This window comes from Pelobates fuscus, chromosome 5 (genome assembly GCF_036172605.1).
Source record: "Pelobates fuscus isolate aPelFus1 chromosome 5, aPelFus1.pri, whole genome shotgun sequence".
Classification (NCBI taxonomy): domain Eukaryota; kingdom Metazoa; phylum Chordata; class Amphibia; order Anura; family Pelobatidae; genus Pelobates; species Pelobates fuscus.
Genome location: NC_086321.1, coordinates 209,842,219 through 209,855,422, shown reverse-complemented (window position 1 = coordinate 209,855,422; position 13,204 = coordinate 209,842,219). Strand labels below are relative to the sequence as shown.

Genomic DNA, 13,204 nt, shown 5'->3' with positions numbered 1-13,204 from the left:
TCAGCGCTAGATAACACAAATAGAGAGGCAGCAACCCAAAAAAGGGAATCCCACTTAAACCATTAACAGCAAGATGTAAGAACAGAAAGAAGATGTGAGGGTTGCGCCAATCAGTCTCATAGTAATAAATAGTAGTTAATAAATAATTCCAAACAGACCAATTGGTCTTGGTGATAATACAGCAATGGTATGTCTCACTAAAATAACAATGTAGTTCTCAGGATAGAAATATTCGTATAAAAAGTCTCACAATATAACAGGATAAAATAAAGGTTCCTCAGGATTTGATCCGTCCGGATGGTTAAAATATTCGTATATGTGAAGAGACAAGGGAAGACACGACAGGCTGATAGTGTAATATGTCAAAATCCAAGGGTAAAATTAATAAAAAGCAGGTAGTTAACTCACATTTAAAAGAGCTTAAACCAGCTCTGGGGTGAAGGGCATTAAGCGGTACAATCCCCGCTAAGGGATACAGTGGAGAGGTATGTCCGTCAATCTGGTCTGGATATCAAAAGCTCCGAGATATATAAAAGAAAACAATAGTGCTCTCAATTTGTAAAAAATGCGGTATAAAATATCTAAAATATTACTCACAAGTATAGAGCAGAAGATACTTCTCTATTGTAGTAGCGTTGGTGGAATGATCCCCACCTGGGATTTCTTTGAGTACAGGATACATAAAAATGCCAGCAATAAAAAGTAAGGAGGGTGTATATAAATTACAATAAAAAGAGAATTGGTATAACTAAAAGTAACCAAAAAACTTTAATTGTTAAGATACAAAAGTAAAAACCATTAACGCATTTCACCAACACAAGGCTTCATCAAAATGGAAGTTTTTTTGTTACATCCTGTACTCAAAGAAATCCCAGGTGGGGATCATTCCACCAACGCTACTACAATAGAGCAGTATCTTCTGCTCTATACTTGTGAGTAATATTTTATATATTTTATACTGCATTTTTTAAAATTGAGAGCACTATTGTCTTCCCATTCAGTAAACTGGCTGGTAAGAAACATACCTTTTCCAAAGCCAGTTTTGTGAATGGGGAGTCACTGATTGGCTGAGACCATCAGCTGACCGTTTTCAGCCAATTAGCAGTGCCCCTGCCCAGCAGCACACCGCGCTTCCTGTAAGTAAAACTTCTGAAGCCAGATGCCGTTGGGGGGGGAGCTCAGATTGCTGCTCGAGAACGATTAAACCTCTTCAGTTTACTCATTAAAGTGAAGGTGCCTCCATTGGCCTCTAGGCACCATAACAACTTATTTTAGATGAAGTTGTGTTGGTGCCTGGAGTGTCCCTTTTAACTGTCTTTTTATATGTTTCATGAAAAATGCATTTCAAGTGTGATATAGAAAAAAACATACTGGAGAATTTCAATTTGTCTTGCAAGATGCTCACGTTCATCAGTGTATTCCTGTATTAATTCCATATCTCTGAAAAAAATGGTAATTAGAAGACTTATCTAGTTAATTAATTATTAAATACATTTTATGCCTGTATTTGAACAAATAAACAGACCTATTTACAATTCGATTTCCAGTTAACAACAATTCAGTGTTTTATAAATAAACTCCACAGAAAAAAAGCCAACATTGCTATAGTCCTTAAAGGAACACTCCACGCACTATAACCACTAAATCTAAAAATGCCACTGTTAGAGTAAACATCTAACATTTTGTGTTCATGGGGAAAGGGGACTGTAGTAGTTATAGTGGTTGGAACATTCCTTCATCATACAGCAACACTAAAAGAGTTGTTCACTAAAGTGAGGATTCAAGCTGAATTTCATATTTAAAGGAACACTATAGCGCAGGGCTTGGCAATTATTGTCACTCTAGATGACTACATCTCCCCTGATGCTTTGCCAGCATTATGGCTGTAAAAGCATTATGGAAGATATAGTCCACAGCATCTGAAGTGCCAAAGGTTGCCTACCCCTGCTACAGTGTAGGAAATACAAGCATTAACCCCTTAAAGACTGAGCCTAATGGACACATTGTCATAAAAACAAAACGTCAACAAAACCTGGCATTTGCGTCTGTTCAGGCGTAATTCACCTCTTTCATATTAAGTGCACCCACACTTATCATATATGATTTTATTCATGGGAAAAAGGACTTTAATTTAACATCAAATATTTAGCTATGAAATACAATTTAATATGAATAAAATATAAAAATAATGGGAGACAATAAGATTTTTTTTTTAATTCTACATGACATTTTAACTGTGAATGTCACAATACTGTTTGCTTTTACTGCAATAATATACACATATTTGCATTCAGCGATGTCTACAATGTAAAACAGTACCCCCTATGTACAGGTTTGATGGTGTTTTGGGAAGTTACAGGGTCAAATCTAGCATGTTACATTTTTCAGTTTTTTCACTTTGAAATTCGCCAGATTGGTTATGTTGCCTTTGAGACCGTATGGTAGCCCAGGAATGAAAATTACCCCCATGATGGCATACCATTTGCAATAGTAGACAACCCAAGGTATTGCAAATGGGGTTTGTCCAGTCTTCTTTAGTAGCCACTTGGTCACAAACACTGACCAAATTTAGCATTAATATTTGTTTATGTGTGAAAAATGCAAAAAACTAATTTGAATGCCAATTTTGGCCAGTGTTTGTGACTAAGCGGTGTCAGGGTATTTATTTCGGCAGACATTTTGTGCTATGATAGAAATTAAAATGTATATTGTCAGTCTACTCTGAACAGACCAGACTCCATTTTGTTATTTTCAAACTAACAAAAGACACAAGATTTCTATTCTTTCTGTTACACTAACTACTGAGCCAGAGCTAAGAATGTCTTGTATAAACAAACCAGTGATACAATGAAAGCAGGGGGCGAATATAAGACTGCCTAGGTGCTAATGGAATAGAATAAATTCTAAACCCAGATATAGGTGACAGAGAAGATTAAATAATTAATTGCATTTCTATATCTAACAACGTCCCATTATAGTGGAAGTTGAAATAAAGTTCACAAACTGTCATATTAGAAATTATAGCAGAATTTGCAGACATATAGTCTGGACAAAATTTCAAGAAAACCCTTTGATCTGAAAGAAAACCTGAGTTATAGGCAAAATACAGATAAGCCAAAATGACGTCAAAATAGCCACCAGGAAAAGTTAACTCTTTCCTGGATAGGTATGTTTAGTGGGATGAGACTGCCATCTAGAGTCCAAATACTAAAATGGTTACCTAGAAATAACAACCAGTGTTGTTATTGGTTATTAGCCAGTGACGAACAGAGAAAACTTTCCCTTTAAAAAGTTAAGAGAAAGAGGAGAGGGGAATTCAAGCATTCAGAGATCCAGGCATTGAGAGATCGATCAAGGCAGAGCCAAGAGGGGTAATGCAGAGAAAGAGACCCATGACAAACAAGTTCCTGAAGCTACCTGAGAATATCTGATGAGAAAATATCTACTTAACTGGTAAATATACTGGCTTCCATTAATTAATTAAAATAATTAAAATTAATAGCATGATATATGACTGGATAAAATCACGATCAGATTTCCATATTTAGAAATCTTAATTACTAAAGAATATATATATGGTTATAGCTTCCCATCTGCAGCTGGGATTGATTATAATCATTAATGTATTTATGTGACATATCACATGTTAGCATATCGTGATATTTATCCAGCTGTATTGATTTGCTCTAAAATAAGATATAATATCTGTTAATTAATTAAATATCAGCTTATAAAACATATAGATTTCTTCTCATTGGATAAATTCAAGGAAATGACTAATGACTAATGACTGGTTAAATGTTATTTTATTTAAAATTACATAAGAGTAGATCTTAATTACTTAGGAGGTCTAGCCAGCATTGAAATGGTTACTCTGTCAGCTAAGTTTGTATGGCCTTACCCTGCATTCTAAGGAATTCTCTTCTCTCTGTGAAACTTTCACATTCCTTCTCTGTGAAGCCCATCATAAATCTTCCTGACAATTGCTATGTTAACCAGTGGAAGCATAAATTGCCACTTTGTATTGCATATTGTTTTATACTGAATATTCATTGATTATTATCACGCATGTTACTTATTATTATTATTTTAAAATGTCACAATAAATTATCTATTTTTATAACAATTGTGATTTTATTATATGATATACATTTCACTTATAACGATAACGATCTTTGGGATCTGAGAATTAAAAATAGTGGGTAATTCTCATCTGTTTAATATTATTATCCCATAAATATCCCCACAGTGGCTTCTAAAACAGACTAGACATACCCCATTTGCAATAGCTTGGGTTGTCTACTATTGCAAATGGTATGCCATCATGGGGGTAATTTTCATTCCTGGGCTACCATACGGTCTCAAAGGCAATGTGACCAATCTGGCAAATTTCAATGTGAAAAAAATGAAATGCAAGCCTTATATTTGACTGTGTAACTTTTGAAAACACCATAAAACCTGTACATGAGGGGTACTGTTATACTTGGGAGACTTTGTTCAACACAGATATTAGTGTTTCTAAACTGTAAAACGTATCACAACAATTATATTGTCAGTGTAAGTGCCATTTCTGTGTGAAAAATGCAAAAAATGGCAGTTTCACTGACGATATCATCGTTGTGATACATTTTACTGTTTTGAAACACTAATATTTGTGTTCAGCGAAGTCTTCCGAGTAAAACAGTAACCCCATGTAAAGGTTTTATGGTGTCTTGGAAAGTTACAGGGTTAAATATAGTGCTAGCAAATTAAATTCTGGACTTTCGGCCTGGGTTGTCAGGAAGGTCCCGCAAATTGTAAATAATAAAATTACCTAATTATGTAAAATTATTACATAAATATATACCTAGAATTATTATATGTGTGTGTATATATGTGTATATATGTATATATATAATTTTTATTTATATATAGGTATATATATAGTGATATATACATATATACATATGTATATAGATATATATGTGTAATTTTGTTCTACCTGTATTTTGATATCTATATATATATATTAATATAAAAATACAGTTAGAACTAAATTACATATATATATATATATATATATATTATTTTATTTATTTATTTTTATTTACATTTCTTAACGTATTTACATATTTTTTTATTATATGTAAATATTTATATAATTATAATTATATATATAATCTATTTCATTCTACGTGTATTTTGATATTAATATATCTATATATATATATATATAAAATTATATATATATTAATATTAAAATACACTCAGTGTATGTGTATGTATGTATATATATTGTGACCGAAAGCAAGGAATTGTGCTGGAAGGAACCTATATACCTCCCCAGATTTTGCAAGGTTCTTACTTTGTGTAATTAGCCCCAGGGAAATGTGTTATGTTATAATGAATGTTGCACTTTAAATATGTGTATATTTGGGCCCTGGGGTGGAGCACTTGGAGAGTAGGGAGGGCCAGTGCTCCACTCCACATTTTGGAAGTTGCTTGTAACCTACAGGTGAGAAGTCCAGTTCCAGAGTTTGAATCCTAATCTAACTCACCTGAAAAGTATTGTCAATTAGCAGTGCTATTAAGTACTCCCCTGCCAAGAAAGGAGGGAGATTGTGTTTGGTTTCTGTGAGTGGAAACAGAGAGCTGAAAACCCTGAAGCAGTAAGGTTGTTCATGTTTATGTTTATGTTGGGAAATGGACAAGCCATCCAACCCAGTTAGCTGATTATTTTGTTTAGTTAGTGCTCAGAAGAGCAAGGCTTTTGTTTGATATATTTTTGTTACTTTTATACCTTACTGTGCATTTATTTTGGAACCTCAATAAAAGAGCAAGTCAATTTACCTCATCCAGCGTGTGAAGTGTCTCTAAAGCCTGAAAAGACTGTGTGTAACATCCCAATCCCAGGACAAGGTACCAAGGGAAAGGAGTACTTTTGTCACAATATATATACTTAGATCATATATATAATAAATATATATATATATATGATCTAAGTATATATAATTTTATTTTAAACTGTTTAAACCTTTTTTTTTTTTTTTTTTTTTAAGAACAACAAAATTAATAAAGATATATAGGCGCCACGGAAACAGCAACCAGTGCAGCAAAAAGTCACCCAAGTGTTATGTCACAAAAAACACATACATACAAAATCTTTGAGTATAGAAAAAGGTGATAGCACACAAATGGTTATTGCTAATCACAGCGATACGAGTATGTTTGAAGGAATCTATTAAATGAAACATAAAAACCACATTGCATAGACTGTAAAACGTGGTATCCGCATAAAATATATATATAGGACACTCACGGATTAAAGACCCCTCAAGGTTGGCTCTGAATACTGTTGGTATTTTCAACACTTCCAGGTTGATGTGGTGTATTAGATTTTCCCAGTGAGTTCCCTCTGGATGCAGGATCATAATTCAGAGATCAGGAATCAAATAAATATAAAATACACCTTATTTTAAACACAACAAACAGAAAGGTTATAAGTAATAAAGCACTACGCGTTTCGACCCACTACAGGTCTTCCTCAGATAAATCTACCAACAAATGTAAAAACGGACTTTTCATATGCTGCATAATAACAGATAGAGAACCAGGTGTGTAAGTATTGTGACCATATATGGTTTTTCCGGGTGTTCTTTCCGGTTTCCCGATATGAAAAAGGTGGACAACTAACAAATGCCCTAAGTTCCCTTCCAACCACAGGCCTCCCAAGAGTCAAAGTGCCCACCCCAAAGTAAACATCATCAAAGTGCTGCTGCTGAATGTTATTTGCGCCGGAACGTGGAAAATCCAATATGGCAGTACTTCCGTTTCCACTGGATAGGCGGCACATCCGTTTCCGGTTTCACTATGATATTGTGGATGACGTTCTTCTTTGACACAGTTCCCTCCCACAGGGAGGTGGGGAGTATAGATATACAGATCCATAGGGCGCCATATTAGTTAGTGGAATATGAAAGGGCAAAGAGCAAATAGTTATTAAAAGAATGTATATACATAACCTTTACTGAATAAAGCAAGGCATATTGATAAGTGGAATATAAATATAAAACAAGCAATTTGATGTAAAAACATATGTGTTCCCTATGATTACTAGGGGCACATAATATAGGATATATAGAATGAACACAAGCTGAAATTACATTAAAACATTCAAATACATGAAAAATAAGCAGAAGTGATATAAACTTTGATCTAAGTTTATAACAAAGTGCATATAGGGCTTTTTGAAAAAGAGGGCATATGTAGCATACAGAATCATAGGAGAGTACCGATATTGAAATCGATATTGAGTCCTTTCGAGCTCAGTGTCTGCAGTTCAAAGATCCATTTTAGTTCTTGGCTATCAAGACTGCTGACACTGTCACCTCCCCTCCAGTGATTCTGTATTCTGTCTATGCCAATAAATTCTAATTCAATAGGGTTAGAATAATGGTATTCTGAGAAATGTTTCGAGTTCAAAACCCTTCTTTATATTTCTAATGTGTTCATTAATCCAGACTTTTACAGGTCTAGAAGTTCTCCCTATATATTGCAAGCCGCACAAACATTGTAGTAAATAAATGACGTTTTTTGTGTCACAAGTTATTAGGGATTTAATATTAAACTTCTTTTTGGTAACATTAGATAAGAAGCTCTCCTTTTTCTTGTTTGTAATTTTTGATTGCCTACAAGCATTACAGCTGCCACAATGGAAGAAACTCTTTTGTGAATTTGACCATTTATTTCAAAAATTATTATCCTCCCTATATTTTTCTATATAGCTAGATGTTAAAATGTGTCTAAAATTCTTATATTCCACTTATCAATATGCATTGCTTTATTCAGTAAAGGTTATTTATATACATTCTTTCAATAACTATTTGCCCTTTGCCCTTTCATATTCCACTAACTAATATGGTGCCCTATTGATCTGTATATCTATACTCCCCACCTCCCTGTGGGAGGGAACTGTGTCAAAGAAGAACATTATCCACAATATCATAGCAAAACCGGAAACGGTCGTGCCGCCTATCCAGTGGAAACGGAAGTACCGCCATATTGGATTTTCCACATTCCGGCGCAATTAACATTCAGCAGCAGCACTTTGATGATGTTTACTTTGGGGTGGGCACTTTGACTGTTGGGAGGCCTGTGATTGTAAGGGAACTTAGGGCATTTGTTAATTGTTCACCATTTTCATATCAAGAAACTAGAAATAACACCCTGAAACACCATATATGGTCACTATACTTACACACCTGGTTCTCTTTCTGCTATTATACAGTATATAAAAAGTATGTTTTTACATTTGTTGGGTCGGAACGCATAGTGCTTTATTACTTATAACTTTTCTGTTTGTTGTGTTTAAAATAAAGTGTATTTTATATTTATTTGGTTCCTGATCTCTGAATTATGATCCTGCATCCAGAGGGAACTCACTGGGAAAATCTAATACACCACATCAACCTGAAAGTGTTGAAAATACCAACAGTGTTCAGAGCCAACCTTGAGGGGTCTTTAATCCGTGTGTGTCCTAAATATATCTTTTATGCGGATACCACGTTTTACAGTCTATGCTATGTGGCTTTTATGTTTCCTTTAATAGATTCCTTCAAACATACTCGTATCGCTGTGATTTGCAATAACCATTTGTGCGCTATCACCTTTTTCTATACACCAAGATATTGTATATAACTGAGTTTAACTCAGTTATAGCTGAGGAAATATGTTTAGGGGCTTTTTTGCAAGACGGTAACTAGAGGCTTGTTATCCTTGCAATGAAAACATTAAAATTCCTGCAAAACGCCATATTTTTCAGTTGACGTTAATAAGACTTGACCACTTAATTGAAGTGCTTGTAAGTGCACGAAGTGCTTATAAAATCACTTTAAGGTCAAAATAGCCAAACTGGAAATATTCTCAAAGTCAGCAATGCTTTCAGTTTGGCTGCTCTGGTTTTAAATTTGAAGTTCACTTTGAATTCTCGGTGTAGTAAATAACCCTGCTAAGGAACTTAAGGGGATAAATAATAGATGTCATGTTATTATCATATAGAACAAAACAGCAGTGTTACATTTGGTATTCAATGATTAGAGAGTGTACCATATGGGTTTGAACAATTTTTAAGGTATGACAGACAAATTTCATTTTCTGTGTTGTTTTACAATATACCTTTCAGAGCTCAGACTTTGATCGGCATAATCACTTTTCAGAGCATCTAATTCACTCTGCAAAAATGAAATGCTTGTCTGTGCTTCTAGCAAATCCTTCTTCAGTTTCTGATTCTCCTGCAGAAAAGGGAAAATTGCCTTTATTTTAGAACATATTGGGCTAAACAAAAATGCTGTTTATAGGCACACGGTTTGAAATTTGTAAAAATGTGTAATAATAAAATTTGTTTTCTGTTAAAGAAACTTGGGTGAGAGAAACTTCCAGATGAGATCTGTAGTTGACATTAAAGGATTGCTGCAAGACCAAGACCACTTCACTGGTCATACTGGCACCAGGCAGACAATGGTTGCACTCCCTCCGTGCCACAATAGTCCATTATACCCATGCTACAAGGCTGAATGAGAACTTGGACTTGGTAATGAAACAAAGAAAGTTTTAATCCTTTCTTTTGTTGTTGAAGTTTTATGAGATCACTGGTTTGGATAGATTAACCCTTTTGAGGAGACACAGCAGGGACTGCATTCTCTCGTGTAAGTGTAAGTGCAAATTGGCAAAGTTTTCGCAAGTGTAAGTGTGAAAACTTTGCCAATTGCCAAATGTTATTACCACATCCTGCCATTTCATAATTTGAGACAACTGATGGGAACTGGCATCATCTATCACAATTTGCAATAGACACCTTATTGTAAAAAATAAAAACTAACTACCTATTGAAAATCATGCGATGTTAGGGTATCTTTTGTAAACTCTACTTTGTACTCTTGAGCAGTGGTACCAACTACTTAGATTTTTTATTTTTGTCAGCTGTATGTCAATAATGTGTAAATCAAGAGTTTTAAGCAGATCATGTTTTCAGATTTCAGAAGCACTACTGGTAAAAAGTTCTGTGAAGTTTGAGTTGTGATGGCTTATGAAAACCAGTTGAAACTCAGAAAACAGTCAGCTAACATTGTTGGATTGAAATGAACATCATTGTTAGATAATGTTTATTTAGTGGTATTGCACATGGCTTTATAATTTATTCTGTATGAGTCCACGAAGGTTAAACATTAATACCCAGTCATAGGATGTAACATATCATTTGGTTAAAATTTCTTACCATAGTCAACTCATGCATTCTCTTTCTTAAGGCAGCTACATCTTCTTTTAAATTTATGTTTTTTGATTGTTCTTCCAGCTGTAAAAATAAAACAAAGCCAATTTTCAAAGGAGAATTAAGATTTGATTGACAAATACACCATATAAACTATCAACCCCTTTAAAAGATTCCCGTGTTTATTCTTCCAACTTGTTTGAATGCAAATACAGCCATTCTGCAATAGACAAAACATATTATTTTTCTAGATGGCCTGTATCAACAGTATCCAAATTTTGATTCTTCATTTTCAGTACCTCTTCAATCTTTCTCATCCTCTAGGTGCCCTAAATATTTCATAAAACTACATCCATCCATAAATATGATGTATACGGCTGTGCTGCCAAACAGAAATACCATGCACACCTTCCCTCCCTCCCACACCCCCCAAACATTGTATATATTAATCCATACAATGTATGTATTGACAGATTTGGAAGTGAGTCAAACTGGATTGATGAGTGTGTAAAGTTAAATGCTCACTTAGCTAAAGATAAAGTCTAACCAAGTAACTTCTGCAGTAAATCTATAGACTCTGAGAAAAAGTCTAAATACACTCAGGAATGCTTATGAACCTATCTGTTGTAGCCAGGCTGGACTTCATTTTCACTATGATGTTCATGATAGTTAATATATTTGTCAAAATCTATTTTACCCTCTAAAGGATAAGGGACAAAATTATGTTTATTCACTAAGCAACAAATCATTAGTAAACGTAATTTGCCAAAATGCATCTTATTCATCACATAGTTACATAGTTACATAGTTACATAGCTGAAAAGAGACTTGAGTCCATTAAGTTCAGCCTTCCTCACATTTGTTTTTTGCTGTTGATCCAAAAGAAGGCAAAAAAAACAGTTTGAAGCACAATTTTGCAACAAGCTAGGAAAAAAAATCCTTCTTGACCCCAGAATGGCAGTCAGATTTATCCTTGGATCAAGCAGTTATTACCCTACATTGAAAGATTATATCCTTGAATATTCTGTTTTTGCAAGTATGCATCTAGTAGCTGTTTGAACATCTGTATGGACTCCACATGGACTGTATGAATTCCACATCCTGATTGTTCTTACAGTAAAAAAAAACCTTTCCTTTGCCTTAGACAAATTTTTCTTTCTTCCAGTCTAAACACATGGCCTCGTGTCCCATGTAAAGTCCAGTTTGTGAATAGATTTCCACACAATGGTTTGTATTGGCCCTGAATATATTTGTATAATGTTATCATATCCCCTCTCAGGCAACATTTTTCTAAACTAAATAGGTTTAAATTTTTTAACCTTTTAATCACAATCTATTAAAATAAGTATGTTTAGTATGTTTATTGAATGCAAGCCGATTTTCTGCCTTATGTATATCAGAGTTAACAGCATCTTTTTTTTTTTAATTTAATCGTACCTTTTTCAGTTTTTTTATGGCAACTTGCAGCTCAGCAACTTCAGACTCATGTTGACGTTTCAAATCGCCCAATGCTTCTTCTGTCTTTCTTTTCTCCTGAAATAAATGAAAAACAAAAATGTGGCTTGCGAGTTATCACATATCAGGCAAAATAAACAAAAAAATCATAGATGAAGTGTGATACACCTCAACAGCAAACTGTAAAAAAAAAAAAAAAACATTCACACTATCAGAACACAAACATTCTTTTGTAAAAGTCCCAAAAAATCTATAATTCTGGCAACACAAAGCATATACACTTTTGTATGTGTAATTTCATCATTTTTTCAGATCCTAACATAAAGGAACACTATAGGGTCAGGAACACAAACATGTATTCCTGACCCTATAGTGTTAAAATCACCAAGTGTTAAAATCAATGTCTAGCCCCACTGGCCCCCTTTACTTCCCTAAATATAGTGAAATCTTACCTTTATTAATGTCAGCTGGTGCTGGCTCTGCCCCAGATCTGCCTCCTTGGCTGACATCATCAGAATTAATTTTCTCAGCCAATTATAATGCATTCCCATAGGAAAGTATTGGATTGGCTGTGATTGTCTATTCCGATGATCTCAGCCAAGGAGGTGAGGGGACACGAGCGGGGCAGGGTATGGCGGGCCAAACCCTGCCCTGGCCAATCAGGATCATCACTGAATCAATGCATCTCTGTAAGGAAAGTTCAGTGTCTGCATGCAGAGGGTGGAGACACTGAATGGCAGTACTGCACACTGTGCAGCACTGCCACGGGAAGTTAATAGACATCGGAGGCGTGGCTAGTGGAGATGTCACTAGGCTGTAATGTAAACATTGCATTTTCTTTGAAAAAAAACATTGTTTACTCCAAAAAGGCTAAAGGGAATGATTATACTCACAAGAACAAAAAATATATAAACTGTAGTTGTTCTGGTCACTATAGTGTCCCTTTATTCGTACTAAAACTGGTCATAAATTAAATGTCAAAAGTCATATAATACCAATAAAAGTTCAAGTTTCAACATTTAAACCAGCAAAGCAACAGCAACCATTGAAATAGACACACATTGTCAGAATGTTCCTCATTTCCATGTGAAAACTGGGGTTGTGTGGCTGTTTGTCTTTCCAGTCAATACACGTCTTCTTCTGTCCCCTTGTCCCTTCCCCATGCACATGAGCATTTGTAAGCGATTTTTTTTAAGTTTCCTTCTTAATTTTAACTAAAACCTAGAATTAAAAATGAATAAATGAATAAATGGTGAGATTAGTAGTTCTCTAATTTTGGGCAAAGATGGAAGTATTGCATTTGGTTTCATTAAATATTTGCTTATGTGAGAACAGAACTGTTGATTTTGTGTTGTTTATAATAGTATTGCATGTACGCATATTTTAAACCACTAGATGCTGCATAAAGTCTGTCTTGAGATAGAAGTGTATATTGGATTTCAAAGTGAAAATTATTAAATATTTCACTAAGATCGTACAAAATCTAGTTATTGAAATATATTC

General features: G+C 34.4%; 1 protein-coding gene across 2 annotated transcripts in view; it reads right to left on the bottom strand.

Annotated features, from left to right (window-relative positions):
• Nucleotides 1-13,204, bottom strand: part of RASEF (RAS and EF-hand domain containing) — an 85,529-nt gene that overhangs the window by 33,086 nt on the left and 39,239 nt on the right. For both annotated transcript variants that reach the window (XM_063457187.1, XM_063457188.1), the window contains exons 4-7: nucleotides 11,684-11,779; nucleotides 10,253-10,330; nucleotides 9,154-9,269; nucleotides 1,372-1,440 (exon numbers count right to left, since the gene is read on the bottom strand). In XM_063457187.1, the coding sequence (XP_063313257.1) occupies nucleotides 1,372-1,440; nucleotides 9,154-9,269; nucleotides 10,253-10,330; nucleotides 11,684-11,779 (359 nt within the window). The remainder of the gene's footprint in view (nucleotides 1-1,371; nucleotides 1,441-9,153; nucleotides 9,270-10,252; nucleotides 10,331-11,683; nucleotides 11,780-13,204) is intronic.